The 25,105-nt window shown below is 38.5% G+C and overlaps 1 protein-coding gene across 1 annotated transcript in view; it reads left to right on the forward strand.

The window, feature by feature from the left end:
• The window catches only part of TUBGCP3 (tubulin gamma complex component 3), a 98,730-nt gene that overhangs the window by 66,083 nt on the left and 7,542 nt on the right, over positions 1–25,105 (forward strand). The window contains exons 17-20 of the mRNA XM_066235351.1: positions 1,931–2,066; positions 14,292–14,380; positions 14,512–14,643; positions 19,551–19,691. Of these exons, the coding sequence (XP_066091448.1) occupies positions 1,931–2,066; positions 14,292–14,380; positions 14,512–14,643; positions 19,551–19,691 (498 nt within the window). The remainder of the gene's footprint in view (positions 1–1,930; positions 2,067–14,291; positions 14,381–14,511; positions 14,644–19,550; positions 19,692–25,105) is intronic.

Here is a 25,105-nt window from a genome sequence, read left to right on the forward strand (position 1 = left end):
CAATGGGCAGGATAAAATCCATTTATTTCTGTCAATGATCTCCAGGGTATTAGATGAAGTGTCAGAGCTTATTTTAATTTTTCTGAATTTTATTCTGTAGTGGGCAATAAGCTGAAAAAAAATATGTACAACAAAAGTAAAATGTGGAGAATGTTTTCCCTGGTACAAATGCAGTGGAACATGAGTGTCTTCCTCTTAAACAATATTTTTAGATAATTGTTATTAAACTGAATTTCTGTAAATCAGGTCACATTAAATGTGCTCTGTGCTCTGGGACCTTGGTACTTAAAGGAGCCCTGTAAGATACCATTTGTATAGCAAAGAATCTTTTTTTTTTTTTTTTTTTATTCATTTTAGAAAGGAGAGAGAAAGGGAGAGACAGAGACAGAGAGGGAGAGAGAGACAGAGAGAGAAGGTAGGGAGGAGCTGGAAGCATCAACTCCCATATGTGCCTTGACCAGGCAGGCCTAGGGTTTCGAACTGGCGACCTCAGTGTTTCCAGGTCGACGCTTTATCCATTGCGCCACCATAGGTCAGCCTAGCAAAGAATCTTTTAATTTATTTGTAAAATTACTTAATTTGGTCACCCTTCATTTAAATAATTTGTAAGAATGTTAACAGGGTAAGCAGCACAGCAAAATGGATAATCTCCAAAACATTCGTAGTTAGTGTCAAAGCAGCTCCTAATTGCTCCTATTTAGACATGTAATCATCAGCAGTGAGCACCTACCAAATTCTATCACAAAAAGGTATACAGAAGAATGAACAGATAGTGCCAAGAATATATGAAGTAAGACAAGGTAGAACATTCTATGATTGTGCAAAGCGTCTGAGGAGGGAAGTTGGTAAAACTAGGGAAAGATGTGGCTTTTGTCCCTGAGGGTCAGGTGGGATTCGGGCAGAAGAGAGGGATGGACTAGAGTATAGGGCCGTAATGTGAAACAACGCCTAAAGGCATGAACAAACACGGCTGTGCTTGCGAGTGAGACGCAAACTCTGCAGAACAGCGTGCGCTCTGGATGTCCAGCCTTGACCTGCTTCCGTGTGCACAGGTCCTGCTTTGACCAGTTACTTTCAGTAACGCGTTTTAAAAGGTTCTCTATAAATCAGGTCATGTTAAATGGGCTGGAGGCATTAGAAAGGGATGTCTGCACACATATTTGTGTCAGAAAAGTATTTGGCTGAAATCTCTGTTACTGTGTTACCTTTATGCATGCGACATACTTAAACTAGAAAATTACTTAGTGATTTATCTGACACTCAAATTTAGCTGGTTGTCCTCCTTTTTTATTGCTAAATCTGGCCACCATTGTGGGGAGGTGGGCATAGAGAGTAGGCCTTGCCCAGTCCCTGGCTCATTCTCTCTGGTTGTGAAACTGTTGTCTATTTGCAGTGAAATGGTCTTCAAAAGCAGTATGTACATGTGTTAAAGTAACCTGCAGGTCTCTTTTCAGACTAGAGATTCTTCTAGGCCCTCCTTCCATGAGATTCACCAACCTCACGTACCCTTCAGGTGGATTGGGGTAGAAAACACTACTATACCTTTGGATTTGTGAAGAGTCCACAGTTTAGTCTAGGATTAGGCTAGGTTTAAAAATCTCGGTACAACCTTCACTATCTATGGGCGCTTATTGCAACCTCTGTTTCCCCATCTGTAAAACTGGCATAAAAATATCTACTTTTTATTATTGTGTTTTACTTAGCATGCTGCTTAGCACATAAATAATCAATTTAATTGATATATAATGATGCTATTCTAAAATGAACTATATTAGTTGCTTATATACTATTAGAATCTATTAGAATTGATTGTGTGTTCCCTGGCTTATTTTTGTTAAAAAAGAAAAAAAATATTGAGACCTATACTGGGAGAATCCTTATGTCACAGAATACTATTAACCTGTCTTCTGTCTTCTGCTGTTCTTTTTAGGTGTTTACTCGAGAATGTATGAGCCACTACCTGAGAGTATTTAACTTCCTTTGGCGGGCTAAGCGGATGGAATATATCCTCACTGACATACGAAAGGGACATATGTGCAATGCGAAGCTCTTGAGAAATATGCCAGGTAAACCCCATGAGAAGGCAGGGTGAACTGCGCGTCCCAGCCTGGTGTGTGCTTGCCAGCAGCTTCATGTTCTGTGTGGTGTCCAGCAGCCTAGCCAAAATGAAAGTCTACTTACAAGTATTTGTACTGACGGCCCTGGCGGCTAGGTCAGTTGGTTAGGGCACAGTCCCAATATGCCAAGGCGCGAGTTTGATTCCTGGTCAGAGGACGGACAAGCATCAACCAATGACAGCACGGATGAGTGGGACAACAAATTGATGTTTCCATCTCTCTAGCTCGCCCTTCTTCTTTCTCTCAAAATCAATTAAAAATAATGAACTGAAAAGTGATTCATTATTGCACTTTTGGATTGGGCTTTTGTGATAAAGTTCATTTGTAATATTGCTTATCTTGACTTCAGTGCAAATCAGAAAAAAATGAGTCAAGTTAGATTTATTTGAACCATGAAATTTATTTTAGAATCACATTTGTTTTTCACTTTAGTGTTCATGTATACTTTAATTTTTTCTTAAAATTACTTTTAAGGAAAGAAAGCCATGTAATAAATCACTGGCTCATTTAACATTCACTTAGTATTTTAATTAAAGTATGTTTGTGGATTGCTTTAATGTTTTGTTTTGGTTCATAAACCAGGAGATGGAAATATTTTAAAAGCTATAGTAAACATTCTCATGTCAGGTAGTCAAATTTATTTTAATGTTATAAATGTTAAGTGATTTCAACTATGAATAATTTTGAAATCTTTATATTGAATTGGAATTTGGTAAAAACTTTTGAGAAAATATATATATATTTTAAAATTCTTTAGATCTTATTTATTCATTTTAGAGAGGAGAGACAGAGAAAGAGAGTGAAAGAGAGAATGGAGGGGAGGAGCAGGAAGCATCAACTCTTGTATCTGCCTTGATCAGGCAAGCCCAGGGTTTTGAACCGATGACCTCAGCTTTCCAGGTCAACACTTTATCTACTGTGGCACCACAGGTTAGGTGAGAAAATATTTCAACAAGTATGTCTGTAAAGAAGAACTAAGCTATATATTATATGCTTAATCATTTAATTGATGAAACTAATTATTTAAAAAGGAACAGTTGTTTGAAGAAAGATGTGTGTGATTTCTGTTTGCTTCTTAGGTCAAGGCTGGTCCTTGAACAGCTCCCAAAGTTCCAGAATAATGGCACCCCAGAAGGCTGGGGTCTAGCCTGTCCTTGTGTTGACATATGGGATCAGCAGTTTTAACTGCGTGTCCATGGTTTCTCTGTTCCCAGCAGGTCTTTTCCAATGCAGCATGATTCTCATGCTCTTGGCCAACCTTCCTCTGGACTCATTTTATAGAAAATTGTAGGGATCTTCTGAAATAGCTGAAAAGAAAGTGAGAGGGACATTTTCTTTAAATACTGTCATGGTTATGAACAATAAATACTACCTTCAACATCTTTCTGTTTATTGTGGGTTGACTAGCATGTGGGTGCCTCTTAAAGGAAGCAGGAGGAGGAATCAGACATGGAGAGAACCTCGCACTGTCTCCAGGCTCTGCCTCTGTTAACTCTTGGCCATTATCTCATGAGCCTCTCTCGGTATATCACAGGATCACTCACTAATTTTACTGAGTGTGCGTTGGCAAGTTAATTCGGTTTGTCTGCAATGCTCCTTCTCTGCATTCTTTTTAATATTGTTGAGTAAAGTGATTCTTAGCTGTCACTTCTCTTTGCCAGCATCTTTCTTATTGTCTGATTTAGATCAATTCAGTGTGATGCAAATAGTTTGTCATTGTATCACTCTTCTCTTTTCAAAATAAGCATCAGTATTATGTTTAGCCCTGGGAAATCTGTGCTCTGTAACAATTTTAAATATTTGCTGGTTGTGATACATTTTCCTGATTTGAATATCAGTTTAGCAATGTCTGTGTGAATTTGCTTTTCTCTTGTATTGAATAACCAGCAATGGTGTTTGTTTTCTACCTGAAGATAACAAACATTTATTTGATCAATTTTCTGTGTATGGGAAAAATGTATTTTATCTTTTATAAAATTAATAACTTTAATTTTACTTGGTCCTGTTTTATAGAGTTTAGTTTCATCGCTTCTCAGCTTTTTGGCTAAGATCAAGTGTAGTTTAGTTTCAACTTCTTTCACTAATCTCTGTTACTTGTCAAAAAAACTTTTAAATATTTTTAAATAGTATAATATTTTCTCATGTGTACATATTTTTTCTTTTTGGTTGAACACATAGCCCTTTCCCCACTTCTTTTCCCACTAATATAAATAATGCCATAAGCGTTTTGTAAGTGTGAATATTTCTTTACAATATATAAATTAGAAGTGGAATTGCTGGGTTAACAGGTATGAATTTTAGTTTATATTTGCTAATACTTAGTGTTTATAGTTTAACTCTGTTGTTACATATCATCTCTTTACTTTTCAGGAAAGCTATACCACTTAAATTTTTATCCCTATAAGCACAGTTCTCACTGCCTGAAAGTTGTTTGCATTGCTCTTTTTCTTTGGCTAACATTGGATATTACATTCAAACAAATTGTCAGTTTGATAGGTTAAATGCTTTTAAAATTATTATTTCATTTAAATACTTCTTCCTCCTCTTTTTTTTCCCTCTTCCCTCCTCCTCCTTTTCTTTCTTTCTATTTCTCTCTCACCATTTGTGTTTCTTTCTTTAGGAAAATGGTGGCTTGCCATTGTTTCTGTTAGGGTGTAATGTTCTTACCTTTAGTTTATAAGGAAGTGTTTTAAAATTATTAGTGGCCAGGCAAGTTAATGCACAGAAATCAACCAGGTAGTTAGTTTTGTTAATACAGCAAATTTAGAAATGTTTCACCTACCATATATCTGAGGCAAAAATATTAAAAATTTTTAAAAAGTGCTTCTGTAAACAGCCCTTGGAGTTCCATACATATACACCGTGTGTACAGGTTGTTCGGTCGTATGTACAGTATAGTAATTATCACCCCAGCAATCATTTTAATATATTCATCAAAATAAGTGGGTTGGAATAAATATATAGTTACCCTTGAAAATGGACAAGAGTAACTTAGGACAAGAGTTTTGATAATGATCTCCCAAGACATTTATACCCATTTTTATATATTTGACATTTAACTGGACAAACAACAATTGTTGGTACTAAAATGATTTAAAAATTTTTTTCCAGTGGTATGGATTTTGTTGTTGTTGTTGTTAGATTCAGTTAATCTAAAAGGTATCTCTATTATGGCAACTAAACTTGTTATTTCAAATAACATTTAACAAAATAATGTAGACAACTGTAGATAAGTGAGTTTGTATTCTTTCTCAACCTTTGTATATTGGGGGAAAGGAGAGTGAATAGAGGACCCCTTCTCAAAAGAGCAGTATTAAAATAATCTTTTTTTTTTTGTCCCATGACATGTTGCCATGTTACTATTATGGTATTTTGCTAATTTAATTGACAGCGATTTTTCTTTCTCGTTGGTTAAGTGATGCATCTTATTGACTATGTTCTAGACTGAGTGAAGTAACTTAAAGAGAAGCAAACATTTTTCTATTATTTATTCTTTGACAGAGAGAGAGTCAGAGAGAGGGACAGATAGGGACAGACAGACAGGAAGGGAGAGAGATGAGAATCATCAATTCTTTGTTGTGGCACCTTAGTTGTTCAATGATTGCTTTCTCATATGTGCCTTGACTGGGAGGTTATAGCAGAGCGAGTGACCCCTTCCTCAAGCCTGTGACCTTTGGCTTCAAGCTAGCGAACTTTGGGCTCAAGCTAGCAACCATGGGGTCACGTCTAGGATCCCATGCTTAAGCCAGCAACCACGCACTCAAGCTGGTGAGCTCGTGCTCAAGCCGGTGAGCCCATGCTCAAGCCAGCGACCTCGGGGCTTTGAACCTGGGTCCTCCGCGTCCCAATCCAGTGCTCTATCCATTGCACCACCGCCTGGTCAGGCAACATTTTTCCCTTTAAAAGTTTCTTTCTGCCTCTCATTTTTGTATCTATGGCTGAGTAAGTAGTTCTGAATAATGATATAGTTATGAGAAGTTCTCTCTGCTGGACTTTTAAGTTGAGTGGCTAGTTTGTCAGCACTGACTCCAGGCTGCTGTCCAGGTTAGTCCCGTTCCATCAGCATCAGGCCAGTGACCTCCAGCTGATTTTCAAATCTTCTGCCTCACTTTCATCACATCTGGAATGGGGATGATGATAGCACTCACCTCCTTTGGTTATCAGGATCAAATCTATGTAAAGTACTTAGATGATCACTGCGTCAGGAGAGCACCGTATGTACAGTCGGAAGTGGTTGCCTGGTGATATAGTGGACAGACACCATCTGTCTGCAGAGGACCTGAACCGTGATTAGAGATACTGAACCCAGGAGCTGTTTCAGGAGATGGTTCTTACCAATGTCATTTGAGTCCATAGCCTTGAGAAATAAATCAGATGGGTAATTAGATGAAGTCACTTTTTTTTTTAATAAATTTTTATTAATATTAATGGGATGACATTAATAATTAGGGGTACATATATTCAAAGAAAACATGTCTAGGTTATCTTGTCATTAAATTATGTTGCATACCCCTCGCCTAGAGTCAGATTGTCCTCGTCACCCTCTATCTAGTTTTCTCTGTGCCCCTCCCCCTCCCCCTAACTCTCTCCCTCCGTCCTTCCTGCGTCCTCCCTCCCCCCACCCCTAGTAACCACCACACTCTTGTCCATGTCTCTTAGTCTCGTTTTTATGTTCCACCAATGTATGGAATCATGTAGTTCTTGTTTTTTTCTGATTTACTTATTTCACTCCGTATAATGTTATCAAGATCCCACCATTTTGCTGTAAATGATCTGATGTCATCATTTCTTATGGCTGAGTAGTATTCCATAGTGTATATGTGCCACATCTTCTTTATCCAATCTTCTATTGAAGGGCTTTTTGGTTGTTTCCATGTCTTGGCCACTGTGAACAGTGCTGCTATGAACATGGGGCTACATGTGTCTTTACGTATCAATGATTCTGAGGTTTTGGGGTATATACCCAGTAGAGGGATTGCTGGGTCATAAGGTAGTTCTATTTTCAGTTTTTTGAGGAACCACCATACTTTCCTCCATAGTGGTTGTACTACTTTACATTCCCACCAACAGTGTATGAGGGTTCCTTTTGATGAAGTCACTTTTAAATGCAACATTAGCCCTGGCTGGGTAGCCTAGTTGGTTAGAGGGTTGTTTCTGTACACCAGAATTTCAGATTGGTCTCCAGCCAGGGCATTTACAAGAATTCACCAGTGTATGCATAGATAGGCAGAACACAAGTCGGTGTTTTTCAAATCAATAAATAAAAAATTAAAAATATGATAGTATTAGTTACAAATACAGGTTGAAGGAGTTTATGGAATTGTGAAAAAGTGCTTTAGGGTATTTTAAAACAAGAAATTTTTATAATTTTTAACAACTCTCAACACTGTTTATGGTGTATCTTTGTATGAGCAGATACTTCTGACAGAAGAGGCCTAAATAAACCACATGGTCAAGTCCTTTAAGAGTCATTTGTATTTTTAAATCAAAGTTGAATTTCTTTCAACAACCTTTAGAGGGCAGTAAAGAATTACAAATGTATCTAATACTTAGATCTTAAATAAACTGAAGAAAAGAATGGTCATTCTTGATGTTGTATATAAAACTGTCTACTGTTAATTTAGGCTACTGGGAAATCTGCTGTATTCACCTATTTATTGGACCTCGGTGCAAATGTTGCTTTGCTTTTAGGATTCTTAGAATTATGTAGTTATTTGTAGGTCAACTGTAAAAATACAACAAGTACTTTTACTTTAACTTTCTTTTAAGCGTATTTTCAAGGTTCTGGATAAAGAGATTTAAGGGGTGTTTCAGGTATAGTTCTTAAATTGTATTTCTTTTTTTTTTTTTAGGAATTGATCAAATTATATACCTTGTGAATTTAATCTGCTTGTGAATTGGGTTCATAGTGAAATACAGCATATGATGTTTGACTGATTTCTCACATGGCGAAGAGAAAGAATTATAGTGTTACAGAGATTTCAGACTCTTATTATGTGGATTATTTTATCAGATTTCTTTTCAACAGGCAGTGTCCATATAGCACAAGCCTAGGTCTCTTCATTCTCAGAGGCTTTATTTTAGGAGAGTGCCATTAAAATGCTGTACTCATTAGACACAGGAAAAGATTTTTTTTTTAAGAAAGAAAACATATCATTTGGTAATACTTTAAGAATAAAAGAAAAGAACAGATTTCAATGTTGTTAAATTTGCCTTGGTCATGAAAACCTTTTGAAAAGGATGTGAATTTAAATAGTCAAGATATAGATGAATGAAGACTATCTGCTTTAATTTTGAGGGTCTAAATTACTCATTCAGTAAATAATTATTGAGGGTTTACTTTGGTTGCCTCTTCTGGGTATCCAGTCATGGGTATGACAGACAAGGTCCCTGTGGTCAAGGAGTTTATGGTCTATTAGGTCAAGATATACATTTCAACAAGAATTTATAATACACTGTGCTAAGTTGTTTGATATAGGAAAGACCAGGTGCTATAGGAATACAAAAGGCAGGCACCTGACAGCTGTGGGTAGGATAAAAAAGGCTTCCCAGAGGCAGTAACATCCAAGCCAGCATCTAGAAAGGGTACATTAGTCAAGGGAAGGAAGGGCAGTGATTTGTCTGAATAGTATTTTCAGAAAGGGGGTGAGGTCTGACCAGGCGATGGTGCAGTGGATAGAGCGTCAGACTGGGATACAGAGGACACAGGTTCAAAACCCAAGGTTGCTGGCTTGAGTGCAGGTTCATCCACTCAAGTGAAGGCTCACCAGCTTAAGCATAGGATCACTGGCTTGAGCATGGGATCATAGACATGACCCCATGGTCGCTGGCTTGAGCCCAAAGGTCTCTGGCTTGAGCAAGGGGTCACTCGGTCTGCTGTAGCCCCCCCCCCCATCAAGGCACGTATGAGAAAGCAATCAATGAACAACTAAGGTTTTGCGATGAAGAATTGATGCTTCTCGTCTCTCTCCCTTCCTGTCTGTCTGTCCCTATCCCTCTTTCTGTCTGTCAAAAAGAAAAATGGGGGGGGGGGTTGAGAAGGCTAGCAGGAGAGAGAGCTAAACAGGGACCTTGAAAGCTGTTAGTTTGACTTTAATGGCAGTGGGAACCATTGAAGCTTTTATTCTGGGGCCTGGTGTGCTTGGATTTGTGTTTTCCAAAAACTCCTCTGGCATCACTGAGAAAATTGGATCTGCAGGGTGAAAATAGAGGTCAGCAGACCAGTCAGTTGTAGTAATGTGTGAGGGATGGTGTTGAGTTTGGTGAACACAGTAGCCCTGGGGTGGGGGGGAGTGGACGAATTTGAGAGCGATGTTGGAGGCAGGACTTGGTGCTTCAGTGTGCACAGATGAGGAGGGCAGCAGCCTGGGTCTCTGACTGTAGGGTGGCTGGTGGTGTCACTCATCAGTCTGGGGAGGGCTAGAGGAGCACAAACAGGTAATGCTGTCATTTCAGGTACATTAATTTGAGTATTTTTTAATGTGACACAATTTTATTTTAATTTATTCATTTTTAGAGAGAGAGGAGAGACAGAAAGAGAGAAGAGGGGAGAAGCAGGAAGCATCAACTCCCATATGTGCCTTGACCAGGCAAGCCCAGGGTTTTGAACTGGTGACCTCATTGTTCTAGGTAGAGGCTCTATCCACTGCGCCACCACAGGTCAGGCTAATTTAAGATGTTTTTATGCATATATGCCACACATCTGGTTAGATTGACCTGAAGCCCAATACAGATTCAAACTAGAGATAAAGACTTCAGATGTTACTAAGTTAGATGGTATTTGAAGCCATGGAATTTACGAGGTTGCTTAGGAAAAGAGCGAGAAGAGAAAAGGTCTTGGAGTACAGAGAAGTGGAACAGGACAGAATGTAGAGGACTGGAAGAGGACTGGAAGAATGTAGTTTCTCTGAAACCCAGGAGAGAGAAATTTCAAGGAAGAGGGAAGATGAAATATGGCCACTGCTGCAAGAAATCCACTGAGGCTGAAAACTGTCTCAGTTGTCATTTGAGGGTAACTGGCTAGGTTAATCAGTATTGCTTACTTTGCAGTGAGGAGGGGAAAACATTGGGCACTAGTCACTCATGCACAAAAAAGCTCATGGTTTCAGAGCTTTGTTGAAAGGGCCAGGTGGATCAGTGGATAGAGCATTATCCAGGCATATAGACATTCCTGATTCAATTTCTGGTCAGGGCACACAAGAAAAGTGACCATCTGCTTCTCTCCCCCTCCCCCTTTTCTCCCTCTTCTCCTTCCGAGCCAGTGGCTTGACTGGTTCAAGCATCAGCCCCAGGTGCTGAGGATAGCTTGGTTGATTTGAGCGTCGGCCCTAGATGGGGTGGGAGGTTGCCAGGTGGGTCCCGGTCAGGCCCATATGGGAGTCTGTCTCACTATCTTCCCTCCTCACTTAAAAATGCTGATGGGAAGAAAGAAGTAGAGGTTGATAAATCCTAGAAGGGAAGGAAAAGAAGAGGACATTTAAAGCATAGAGGTAGATCTGGGATTAGTTTTAAAGCTGTGTTGGTGCTGAGTGTGTGGGTTTGGTGGCCAGCAGGTAGAGGGGTTCCCAGCTGATGGCTGCTTTTCCTCATGACCTAGGAAGGAGAAGGGAGAGAAGGTGGTAGATCAAAGAGTTCAGGATAGCAAGAGCTGAAACAGCTGTTTTACAGTAAGGGAGAGAAAATAAAGGATTTCTTGGTACCATGGAGGGTTAGCTGAGGTTGAATGCCATGAAGTTGAGATTGACACCAACATAACATGATGGGATTTTTTTGTAAATTTTTTTTTTTTTTGTGGTCATTCAGTTGTATTTTCATTTCTAAATGTGGGTGACAGTAAAGAATAGAAAATTAATCAGCAGTGGAGAAACTATACTCAAATATCAGTATAAATCAGAGATTATAAACAATTAATGAATTAGTCACTACATGTCTATTTATCAAACTGTCATAATGTTAGAAAAATAATTCTGGTTTACAAAGGAGCTCAAAACGAAATGTAGAAAATGTTAGCAAAAATGTATAACCTGCTACTGAAAAACAAGGCAATAGATATCTACATACTGCTGGTTTAATTGTCAGTGTGACACCAGTGGAAAAACTCTAGAGGAGACCTCAAGAAGTCTACACCAAAAGGGCCAGTAAGACTTCAGTTTCCATGGAATTGTATAGAAAATTGACTTGGAGCTAGATAATGGAGAGTAGCCACAAAAAATGTGACACTTCTGTAGTAATTATAGGGTCCCCAGAGCTAGTCCTGAGAGTGGTCTAGTTAACGTTCTCTTAAGTCACCTATCAGGAGTGTATGAAGAAGTCTACAATTCTGTCAGAGATGTTAAACTTTCTCTGGTAGAAAATTGTCAAGATGGATAAGTGTAAACTGCATAGTTGTTCACAAGCCTGGAAAATAAGTTGACGGCGTTTACTGTGAGTATGTGCAAAGCAGTGCATTTTAGGAGAGATTCAGAGTGCACTAGAGGATAGATTCAGAGACATTGGCTGTCACAGTGAGACTTGAGTGTTGTATGTTTGCTTTGTAAAGACAGTATTTAGTTTGTTTCCCTATGAAAAAGTTCATCAGAATTCTGTGATAAAATTCAAAACATTAAAAAAAATACCCTTCCACAAATGATATCTAGACTATTTTATATAACTTGGTCATACTACAAAGAAATGAAATCACACCCTAGAAAGATCTGTGTTGTGCATGCCTACACACATGTTGAGTGTTGTAGCTACACAGATAGTGCTCCAGGTAAGACGCCTGGCTCAGGGAGGGAGGGGAGATCCAGTTGTCATTCCAGTTCTGGGTTAAACCCAAAATAGAAATAGTAGTTACTATAGAAATGGCAGTAAATGGTAGTTACTTCCCTGAGCAGCTTACTTAAACTCTAATATGGATGAATATCACTTAAAACAGCATTTTATTATGCTCTTTTACATTGAAAAGTAATTTTGGTTTAATAGACTATGAGCATCAGACTAGAAATCTTAGCCTCATTTGATAGTTTTAATAGAAAAAAGTATAGTCTTCATTCTAGGCTTTCAAATGAAATGTGAAGTTTATAACCTGTTCTTTGGAACAGTGGTTTTCAATCTTTTACAGTTGGGGAGTGGTGAAAATAGGAGAATTATTTCGGGGACCGCTAAGGCACAAATCACCCTAAGCATGAACGAATTCAACTGTGACCATTGAGTGTATAATCTCACAGCATCAGGGTGGTTAACTCTTTTGCAAACTGGCACTGGGCCACGGAGTGGCAGTTGAAGAACACTGCTTTAGAAGAATGTTTACCATATTCATGGATTACAGATTCCTAATGCTGTGGAAGACATCCAGTGTATTTGGGACATGTGCTGATCCTCTGAAGTGGCCGTGCTGTTTCTTCACTGGCCATATAATAGTACATGTTAACCAAGGCCAGCAAAATCCCCACAGTGCTGTTCTTAACTTGCAGGAAGGAGTATTTTTATTTTTATTTTTTTGTATTTTTCTGAAGCTGGAAACGGGAGGCAGTCAGACAGACTCCCGCATGCGCCCGACCGGGATCCACCCAGCACGCCCACCAGGGGGCAATGCTCTGCCCATCCAGGGCGTCACTCTGTTGCAACCAGAGCCACTCTAGCGCCTGAGGCAGAGGCCATGGAGCCATCCCCAGCGCCCGGGCCATCTTTGCTCCAATGGAGCCTTGGCTGAGGGAGGGGAAGAGAGAGACAGAGAGAAAGGAGAGGGGGAGGGGTGGAGAAGCAGATGGGCGCTTCTCCTGTGTGCCCTGGTCAGGAATCGAACCCGGGACTCCTTCACGCCAGGCCGACGTTCTACCACTGAGCCAACCGGCCAGGGCCTGGAAGGAGTATTTTTAAAAGAATATATCATGCCCGTTATTTTTTTCATACTTGTTTATATATTTTACTTCCATGTTACTCTCATTAGAAGGGACAAAAGTAAGTTTTCAAATAACTTTATGTGCAACAAATTGTTTATCTAGGAAGCTAATGAAAAGCACTTGACCCTGACCGGTGGTGGCGCAGTGGATAGAGCGTTGGACTGGGACGCGAAGGACAAAGTTTGAAACCTCAAGGTCACCAGCTTGAGTGCAGGCTCATCTGGTTTGAGCAATGCTCACCAGCTTGAACCCAAGGTCGCTGGCTTGAGTTCAAGTTGCGCTGTTTCTGAACAGAATTTGAACAATAGTGCTGAAACAAGAACGTGCTCTAAAATGGATGTAAAAATGGTACAGAATATAATACCCATCCATTTCCTGGGTCTACTTGAGCAAGGGGTCACTGGCTCAGCTGTAGCTCCCTGGTCAAGGCATATATGAGAAAGCATTCAATGAACAACTAAGGTGCTGCAATGAAGAATTGATGCTTCTCATCTCTCTCCCTTCCTGTCTGTCCCTATCTGTCCCTCTCTCTGTCACTCTGTCTCTGACACACACACAGAGCACTTGAAGCAATAACAAGAATCTGTCAAGTCTGACACATATTAAAATCTCTTTGTAGTCCTTCCTCTGATGGGCCCTTCTCTGATTGAACCCTCATGTACAATAGTGTCTCATCATACTCTGGTAGAGTCTTTGAACAAAAAATTAGAAGTATGAGCAGAGAACGGCTGCTCCTTGGTGACCTTCAAGCCTTTTGATGGTTTCATAATCTTATAAAGAATAGAGGCAGAGTCTGGGCTCAGGATCACCTCCCCCCAAAGTTCATGTTTCTCTCAGGTGACAAGGTCACTTTCGGGTCCTTAAGGAAATGTCACTTTTGTCTCCAAATGGCTAGGGAATAGTAAATGTTTCATGCACAGTGGGCAGACTAATTGTAAAGAAGCCATAAAATTGAGCTTACATTTATTCAAGCTATTGTATTATCATAAGATAAAATTTTTCTATTTAATTTTCAAATACAATTATTTTGTTTTATGCCATTCTTTATTAGATCCTTATATTCTATAAAGTAATATGCTATTTGATTAGATAGCTAAGTCTTAGTTAGCTTGAGCAGAACAGAAATTGATTATGAAAAGGTTGTTTCTTGTTTTAAGGGGGCAGGACTTAAAGCTAGTGATTCTTACTTTATTTTTTAGAGCTATGTTGCAGACAGGGGAGGGAGAGCATCGTGTTGATCTTAAGTGCATTTCCTGTGGTGTCTAACATCAGTTCTTTGACTATCTTGCAGAGTTCGCTGGGGTACTGCATCACTGTCACATTCTGGCCTCTGAGATGGTCCATTTCATTCATCAAATGCAGTATTACATTACATTTGAGGTACATACAAATCATTTGTTGGTTTTGCTTTAAATGCCATGTGTTATGACTTTGTATGGTGTTATTTGTAAAAGAAACTGTGCTAGGGAGAACACAACCTTATCCCTGAGTTTCGCATTGTTGTTTCCTAGGTGCTCGAATGTTCTTGGGATGAACTTTGGAACAAAGTGCAGCAGGCCCAAGATTTGGACCACATCATTGCAGCCCACGAGGTGTTCTTGGATACCATCATCTCCCGGTGTCTGCTGGACACGGACTCCAGTGTAAGGCTGATGTATGATTTAGAAACAAGAAACAGGAGTCGTCATAGTCTTCTTTTCTTGGGTTCCTCTCAAATGGAGAATCTTCAAAATTGCCCAATGTCCACATTAGTAGTGATAATACAATTTTATTAATAATGTTCAAGGTGCGCTGTTTCTGAACAGAATTTGAACAATAGTGCTGAAACAAGAACGTGCTCTAAAATGGATGTAAAAATGGTACAGAATATAATACCCACTCATTTCCTGGGTCTAATAATGTCCTCCTGTGGTTATGCAAAAGAAAAACTCATCATGAGTGATGGCTTTGATTTGTGGGGGGGATAATAATGGAACAAAATAAACCAAACAAGGCAGTGTAAAAACAAAACGAACAATAACCTGTCTGAAAGTCCAGGAGAATGGCGCGAGGAAATGCAGGGCCCTCCAGGCTACACGCTCTCGTTTTCTTCATCGGGGGATAATGGTCTTCTCTGTCTTTTACCTTCAGTAAGTCAGCATCTGGCTGCATGAGTTAGAAAATAGGCTGTTTATGCAGAGAAACCCTAAGCATTTGTAGGCCCCATGCTTTTTTGCTAATGTTCCTTTCCTTAGACCCCTATTCTGAAGGTTACATGTTCCATGTGGCCAGTTTACTGGGAGTTTTGATTTTAGATGTGGGGAAAAAAGAAACACCTTACTCACACTTGAAGAAATATATTGTGAAATAGGAGGCAAAATTTCAAGTGCATTTTGACATTAAATGTGCAACTTCAAAGAAATTTCAGGCTTACCGAGGGCTGCTTCCTAGTAAATGACCACTCTCTTTAAGGGTCCTTCGGTGGGAAATGCACTGTTTGAAAGGGCTTTCATTTTGTCTAAAATTTCAGTTCATCTAGGTTGGCCAACTATGGCTGAGAAAACATTATGATAAAGAGTTATCAATCATATGTGTAAAAAAATTGCTCAGGTCAAAGATGCTTCTATATAGAATGTTTTTTATAAATGTGTTGAAATACGGTAATGGCTTAAAAGCAACTTAAAATACTTTGACTGTAATTAGTAATTTAAGAAATGCATATCTCAAACTTTTTAGCCTTATTCCTGTTGTTAAATGTTGTCTTTATCAGGCTAAGATCATAGAAATTAGTTTCCATGTATTGTGTTGGTTGACACATTTGTTTTTCAGTGAATGTGGATGAGCATCCTCATCCTGTCAGATGAGTTGTAGGAACAGATACGACATTATTCTTGGACTCAAGGCATTCGCTGTCACGTGTGCCCCAAGTGTCCTGGTCAGACGACACAGAGGCTCTGTAGGCAGATGACTGAGGTCTCAGTCCCACACAGCTTTTGACCCCAGTGTTCTCATGTTTTGAAAGGGCATGATGCTTGTCTCTGTTCCATTGATTTGTGAGAATTAATTATATGATTTACTTAATAGTACCTGGCACATGAATGCTACTCATGACTCATTAAATGATTAAAAGCCATCTTGTGTGTGTGTTTTATAGAGATTTATGATAGATTTAATGCTTTTCAGAAAATATGTTAACTACTGAGAATTGTATCCACACTGATCAAGTCTGACTGTGGTAAATAAGCAGCACTCCTGCAACTGGTTAATTAGGAGTTTTAACCAACTTATAGATGTGAACATTCTGTATGAAACAAGTGAAATAGTCCCTCTTCCTCCCTCTAGAGCATCATCACTGATATGAACAGAGTAACAGAATGCAAGGGAACAATATGTTGACCTGTATCATTATTTCTTTTTGTAATAATGGAATATTTACATGTAAGTTGGTAGACTCATTGAAGGAGTCATTCATTGTTCTGAAGGCTTAATCGTCATTTCTGAAATGACCCCATGCCAATGATTTTACTTTTAATTTGATGGTTTAATTACTAAAGGATTTTTGATTTTTAAGAAACCCAATATACAATGGTAGGCAGAAGTATGCTTATAGTTGTAAATAAAAATAAAGAGTACAATAATACATAATAAAACAAGAATAAACTCTTGTGTTTCTCAGACTCACAACTGTAAATCTACTTTTGCCTACCCCTTATAAAAAAGATTGAAACAATGTTATTGACATAAATTATTTTTTTATTATATCAGTTATTAAGAAAAACGAGCATGTTTCATACACATAATTTTTATGTTAGAGGTTATGGCATGACAGTTGTAGGTGTGTGTGTGTACATTTTTATAATTGTTATTTGTGCATTGTTGAGAAAAACCCTGAGTCATACAGGAAATTGTTGCAAACTGATGTCACCACAGAACACACTTTTGCAGCTGTCCTGTATGAACAGCTTGCTAGCAGGAACCCATACTGCATCCTTAGCTTGAAGTAAAGAGCAGTAAATTATATCACAGAAGAATTAATTACTCCAAAAATAATAAATTTTTATTTCACTGCAATAAAGAAACAAATTAGAGGAAATATATCATTATTAAGAACAAAATATTATACTATCTTCATCTTTTGTTTTGCCTTTTTTTTTTTTTTTTTTACATAAAATACGACCCATCCAAAAGAACAAACAACTTTAAAAATAAGCACAGTGTTTGCTGGGTGTATCTCAGATTTGCCTAGCCAGGGGCACAGCAATACATGGTCAGGTCCTTCCATCAACCTAATCAAGTCTGCATTGTTGTTTCCCACAAGTGCATTGTAGTAAATTACCAAGAACACAAACTGTCCATTTTGCAATATCTGAGTTCTCTTGCATTAGGTTGTTCTGTAAGTTATTTAGCAAATACGTCAGTTTTGTTTTACTAACACTTTGGACTTAGCTCAAATGTTAGTAAACGAAATTTGAGCACAAGTATTACTGTTGCTTTACAAAGAATATTTTAGCAAGGTACAGCTTGTATCCATCAGATGATGGTGATGAGGATGGTGTTGCAAATGTCTTTGCTAACTCTAAAATTGTTTCCAACAACAGAGTTAGTCCAAGCTTTCTCATATCTTCTCATCCATGAACTTGGAGCCTCTTGAGTTTCCCAAGTTTTTTTATGCTTCTCAATAACGTCATATCATTTTTCTCCCATAAACATCTTGCAAATCTTTTGTTAAATTATTAACTACATTTTCGGAGTTTGGCTGGTTTATAGGAATGCTATTCTTCACTTTGATCTTTTATTCCATTATTTTCTAAATCGTATTAGATCCTGTTTTCTTCAAGGAAAAAGTTTTGTTTCTTTCTACAGGGTGTGCCTTTGCTTTCTCCTGCCTTAGGTATCAGCTTAGGTTGCTGGCAGCACCAGTTGGACTCCTTATCTTATCACTGACATAAAAGAGATGTTTTATCATTTCACCATTGACAGCGATGTTTGCCAAAACATCTGATAGGGTTCTAGTTTGTTTAGATGTGTTATATAAATCAGGAGTGGATGTTAAATTTTAACACATGATTTTTTTCTCCCTGCACTTTGAAATTACCATTTTTCTTTAAATTGTTAATGGTGTTTTTTTTTTTAAGAGAGAGGCAGAGACAGAGGGACAGATAGCAACAGACAGACAGGAAGGGAGAGAGATGAGAAGCATCTGTTCTTTGTTGTGGCACCTTAGTTGTTCATTGATTGTTTTCTCATATGTGCCTTGACTGGGGGGCTGCAGCTGAGCCAGTGACCCCTTGCTAAAGCCAGAGTCCTTGGGCTTCAAGGCAACAACCTCTGGGCTCAAGCCAGCGACCATGGGATTATGTCTGCGATCCCACGCTCAAGCCAGTTAACCCATGCTCAATCTGGTGTGTCCGCACTCAAGCCAGCGACCTCGGGGTCTTGAACCTGGGTCCTCTGCATCCCAGGCTGATGCTCTATCCACTGTGCCACCACCTGGTCAGGTGGTTTTTTGTTTTTTAATCTGAGATGGCAGAGGATAGAGTTAATTCTCTTCAGTGGTGGCACATCATTTTGTCAGCCTTCTCATGATTGTTGGGTTCCCCTCTTTGGCTGTTCTCCACCATTGGTTCCCAACCTTTTTTGGGCCACGGACCGGCCTTTAGGGTGGGATGGATAAATGTATCATGTGACTGAGACAAGCGTCAAGAGTGAGTCTTAGACGGATGTAACAGAGGGACTCTGGTCATTTTTAAAAAACAAAACATCGTTCAGACTTAAATATAAATAAAACAGAAATGTAAGTTATTTATTTTTTCTGAGCGGACTGGTAACGGTCCGCGGCCCAGGGGTTGGGGACCACTGATCTATATAGTATTTTGGCATAGATATATTTTTTATTTACATAAATGATTTAGTGCTGTAGATCTTATTCTGTTTCCTTCCTCTTTCTGTATATTGAAGAACACTGTTGTAACACATAAGCAATTAACTAGAGAAATATACTGTGGCATTGACATGTTTTCAAAACATTTAGAGTCCCTACCTCCACAGTGTTCAGCCATCTTTTCATTCCTTGTTTAAAATATACTCATCTTTAAAAAACCTTACTAAATTAAAAAGTACACTGTTTATTAAGAATTTTCTTTCTTATAATCTCAATGTTTGGTTTTGGTATGAATGTGCAGACAAAAAAAACAACCTTGAAGTACATGCCATTCCTTTCCTTTCTAAACTGTGGACTAGTTCAACTTCTGACTCAGCTACTTACTACTAGCTTTGAAACTTGGGGCAGTGCTTTGAGTTTGGAAGGGTTTTGTGAGGATTGGAGGTAATTTGCATAAGAGAGCTTGGAGTCTGTCAGACTGCTGTTGCTATGGTGATACAGAATTATAGGGCCAGGACCTGGTATAGTGCTATTGCATAGTAGGTGTTCAGTAAATGTTTTATAAATGAATGAATAACTAATGAGAATTCTGAGAATGTGAGTTGATCCTTGTTTTATAGTATTTTATTACTAATTATCGGTATTTTATTTGATGCTCTATTCATTTAAAAAAATGTCTTATCTCTTCAGGCACTTTTAAACGAACTTAGAGCCGTGTTCGATCAAATCATCAAACTTCAGAATACTCAAGATGCAATATACCGAGCTGCCCTGGAAGAACTGCAGAGACGACTACAGTTCGAAGAGAAAAAGAAACAGCGTGAAACTGAGGTATAGTTTTTATACAGGTGGGCTTATCCTTTGAAACAATGAAGGCATTGCCATTGTACTCACAAATACAACAAATAGTCTTCATGCTGAAATGTTCCTAAAGCTAAGACTGCTCAATCTACTTTTAGAGTCCTAAGAAAGTGCTACTTTAAAGGGAGTAGTATCACCATCACTACCATGATGTTTGAAAAAATAAAGGCAATATTCATGAGAATCACAAATCTCTTGCCACTTTTGACTAGTAAGTGTTGAGATACTGATAGCTGTATATACTGGTACCCTCTCAGAGTGGGACCCCGACTTCGTGTTGCTTTATTATTTGAAGCTGATATATATATATATATATTATATATATCAGGCGTCCTCAAACTACGGCCCGCGGGCTGCATGCGGCCCCCTGAGGCCATTTATCCGGCCCCCGCCGTACTTCCGGAAGGGGCACCTCTTTAATTGGTGGTCAGTGAGAAGAGCACTGTATGTGGCGGCCCTCCAATGGTCTGAGGGACAGTGAACTGGCCCCCCGTGTAAAAAGTTTGGGGACCCCTGATATATATTATATATATTATATATTATATATAATAATGAATCAAATATATATTATATATAATAATCAAATTTTGGCATTTATGGCTATGCTCAGTGACCTTGTAAAGTATTTTATGTCCTCTATGACCTTGAATTATGAAGATTGATTGAGCAACTTTGGCTTATGAGATTTCTTGCATTTGAAATAATTTGTGTGTGTGTGTGTATATATATATATATATATATATATATTAAGGTTTTATTTATGAGAGAGAGAGAGAGAGAGAGAGAGAGAGAGAGAAGGGGGGAGGAGCAGGAAGCATCAACTCCCATATGTGCCTTGACCAGGCAAGCCCAGGGTTTTGAACCGGCAACCTCAGTGTTCAGGGTTGAGGCTTTATCTACTGCGCCACCACAGGTTAACTTGTATATTCTTTTACTTGTTCAAGATGTTTATTCTTGAGATGGTAATAATTTTTTTCAGTTAATACATTTTGATTAGTTATATTTTCAAGTGTTCTCTTAAAATTACTGATCATGTTTAGTTTGAAAAATTTATAACTTAGCATATAAGTTATTTCTTCTGGATATTTTAAAAACAGGAGTACTGTACTTGCTTTATTTGTATTGCCATGGGTGGTTGTTTGTGATTATGGAATGGAATGTCAGCCTTTGCATACACGAGAGAGGCATGCCGACCTACCAGACAGACTGAAGTTTAACCCCAACTGTAACTCACTGGCTCTGTGCCGTTTGGTGACTTGACTTCTCTAAGACGTAGTTTTCTTTTTGTAAAATAGGAATGAGTTACTTATTTACATGTGGTAATAATATATGTCAGTTATTTAGCATTTAGTAAGTATTCAGTAAATGCTAGCCATTGCTGTCATTTTTGAAACTGCCCACATGCTCCAGATAATTTGCCTTTCTGCAGAATTACTAAACTATATGAATCCACAAAAATCAGATTTTTACACCCTGATAATAGCATGCTGGCCAGTTATGTGGGGGCTGATGATGCTCTCACCAAACTGGTGACCATCAGCACTGGAGTGGAACAAGATCTACATAATAAGTCAGGTTTATTCAGTGTACCTTATTCAGATACACTTAGGGATACAGTAGGAGATCAGAAAGCTGGAACTATCTCTGAGAAATTATTCAAATTCAGTGGCCAAAATAATTTATGAAGCAATCATTTAGACCTGAAGTCCATTGAAGTTAAAGAGATTATGCGAGAAGACTCGTAAAAAGATTTCCGAATCCTGAGGTAGCTGAGTGTAATAAACCCTGAGTCAGATGGAAGTTGTTCTGCCTGCTTCACTCTCAGCCTTCTGTCTTTTTTCCCCTCATGCTGTGGGGCAAAGATGTCCCTAAGTACCTTCTTCTCTTCTCAGAACGCCTACATTTCTAATCCTATTTTTAATTCAAATTTAGGATTAAAGCACTTTTTTCTTTTTATATCTTATACATCAGAAATCTAGTTATTAGCTATCCAACAACACTCCCCCCTAAACACACACAACATATCTATACACCCAACTCTCAAAACAAGAACCTGGGTACTACCCAACAGTATAGCACCAGTGTAGTCACTGAGCAGTGTGTTACTAGGTGTGTACAGCAGATATCCATGCTGTAAATACCTTTTGAAATATTTGCTTATATGTGGTTATGCCACCAATTCAATACACAGATTATATTGGTTTCACTTTTTCTTTTATTTTTTTGTGTGTGACAGAGACAGACAGAGAGAGACTGAGAGAGGGACAGAAACGGCCAGACAGACAGGAAGGGAGAGAGATGAGAAGCATCAGTTCTTTGTTGTGGTTCCTTAGTTGTTCATTGATTGTTTCTCTTAATGTGCCTTGACCGGGAGGCTACAGCTGACCGAGTGACCCCTTGTTTAAGCCAGCGACCTTGGGCTTTAAGCCAGCGACCATGGGGTCATGTCTATGATTCTATGCACAAGCTGGCAACCCCATGCTCAAGCTGGTGACTTTGCGCTCAAGCAGTTGACCTCAGGGTTTCAAACCTGTGTCCTCTGCATCCCAGTCTAATGCTTTATATCCATTGCACCACTACCTGGTCAGGCTGGTTTCATTTTTTCTTTTAATTTTTAGGGATATCTTTTATTTATAAAACAAAGTTGAATTTAATTGTGCAAAATAGTTATCTGGTTCCAAAGTCAAGTCTACAAAACAAAGTATTTGGACAAGTCTGGTTTTGTTGCTCTCTGCTCGACACTAGTCTCTGTCACGAACATGGTGTAAAAGCCCAAACAGAATATCGCCAGGCTGTGATATATCAAAGCACAGGATGTTAGCAAACAAGGCTGAGTTCATTCCAAGTCAAAGCTCTTTTAACATTCTAATAAAAATACTATCATTCACCACATTTATAAACTAAAGGAGAAAAATTGCAGACATTTGACTACGTGGAGAAAATAATTTAATACCACGTAAAATCTGATAAAAAAAAATTTTCTTAGGCCTGGCCTGTGATGGCGCAATGGATCAAGCGTCGACCTGGAACACTGAGGTCGCCGGTTCAAAACCCTGGGCTTGCCTCATCAAGGCACATATGAGAGTTGATGCTTCCTGCTCCTTCCCCCTTCTCTCTCTCTCTCTCTTTCTCTTTCTCTCTCTCTCTTTCTCTATCTCCTCTAAAATGAATAAAAATAAATTTTAAACAATGTAAAGAAAAAAAGTTTGTCTGAAAAATCTTCAAAACATATTTAATGGGACAGTATGAGAAGTGCCTCCCTGGTTGTAAGAATAAGTCCTGGTGCTGTCCCTGCTGTATTCAGTATTGTACTGGTGGTCCAGGTTATAAATCAAGGAGAAGGAATACAGAACGAGAGAAAGAAGGCTGTCTCTTTCTTTTCTTTTTTGCAAAAGTCATGGTTGTAAACGTAGAAAATCCAAAACAATCTTTAGATGAATTACTAGAATTAACAAGCCAATTTATCAGGATAGCGGGACAAATTCAGTATGCAAAAATCAGTTGTATTTCTTCCTGTCAGCAAGAAAACAAAATGAAATTTTAAAGAACTATCTTTAACATTAAATTGTGATAAAATATATATAAGACCTCTACAGAAAACTATTAAACAGGGCCTAGCAACCCAAGGTTTGCAGCCCAAATTTGGTCTCCTATCTGTTTCCGTAGATAGTTTTATTGGGACATCATGCCTCCTCATTTACATACTGTTTTTGGTTGCTTTTATGCTGTAGAAGTAGAGTAATTGTAACAAAGGCCATGTGGCCCAGAGACATTACGCTATAAATATTTGCTTTCTGGCCTGTCACAGAAAGAGCTTGCTGACCACTGCATCACTGACGGTATTATAGGAGCTCTAAGTAGTCAAACATATAATATTAAGTTCCTGGACTGGAGAACTGATGTATAGATGTAGTACAATCCTAGTTCCAATCCCAGCAGGTTACTTATTTACCTATTTATTGGTAGAAAAGGATAGCCAATGTGGAAATTCATAGGGCCTAACATAGTAAGGTTATATTGAACAAGAACAAAATTAGAGGTCATACAACAAAATAAAATTACAGTAATTAATGATGTTGGCTCAAGGAAGGACAAATCAATGGGCAGAGTAGCATACAAAAACAGCCCTACACAATTAGGGCTCGTTAATTCCTGACAGGTTACACTGAGAACAGTGGGGAATGCATAAACAAAAACGGTGTTAGGTAACTGTATCTTGATCCTGCCTAACACACACACATACATACACACGCACAACCACTATGAGAGAGTTTGTAAATCTGGACATGCAAGTAAAATGCTAAAACTTTCAGAAGGCAACATAAAGAATAGCTGTAAAATAAATGAAAGATTGGTCATTATGCTACAGTTAGTAATGTCTAAACATCAGAACCCCTTAAGAACATGAAAAGCAAGCCTGTGGAAAGGGAGAAGGTATTTATATATACTACTTGACAGCTTATCCAGATGTATAGAGCTTCTATAAATCAGTAATATAACCCCATCGTAAATAGGTCTTATGAAAGGGTACTCGTTCTCATTAACATCAGATAAGTGAAGATTTAAAATCCCAATGATATACATTTACATCCCTAGCAAAATGACTGAAATTTTTAAAATAGACAACAGCAAATGTTGGTGAGGATATGAAAAATGCAATCTGCCATACTGAACTGTAGAGGCAAGTGTGTGTAGCCATCGGGAGTGTTGATTGGCAGCTGAGTAAGGCTAATTAGGAACACAATGACCCAGCATTTTTGCTCTTACTTTATACTCAACAGAAATGCATGCTCAGATACCCCAGGCATTGTTCCTCATAGCTACAGAGGTTGGCAGAAGTATACTTATAGTTGTTTCTATGGAAAATAATACAATAATTAATAATACAATCACAACTGAAAGCTGATTTGCCCACCATGCACGTCAGGTCCGGGGGAGAAGGTTGTGGGGATGGAACAGGCTGCGAGAGGGTCTTCTAGGGTGCTGGCTATGTTCTGTTTCTCCATGTGGGAGGTGGTGCCTGGGGCTGTTCATTTCGTGGCAGCTTATCATGCTGTCCACGTAGGATTCTTGTACTTTTTAATATGTATTGTACTACAATAAAATATATTTAAGATTTTTTTTAAAAAAATAAAAGACAAATACTGATAGGGGAAGGAGAGATAGGAGGTAATATAAGTTTTGTAATTTCATCATCTTTTAAAATTGTGTCAAAAGATAATTTTTTAAAGCCCATAAAGCAAGTAAAAACAGGTATAAAGATATTAAAAAATAGAAACATCAGAATGTCTTCTAAAATCAGCTGGCAGAAAAAAAGAGAACACTAGTTATTATTGCTCAGGTTAGGGTTTCAATACCATTTAGAGTAATAGATTAGAAAAGTG

Source organism: Saccopteryx bilineata, chromosome 6 (assembly GCF_036850765.1).
Source record: "Saccopteryx bilineata isolate mSacBil1 chromosome 6, mSacBil1_pri_phased_curated, whole genome shotgun sequence".
Classification (NCBI taxonomy): Eukaryota; Metazoa; Chordata; class Mammalia; order Chiroptera; family Emballonuridae; genus Saccopteryx; species Saccopteryx bilineata.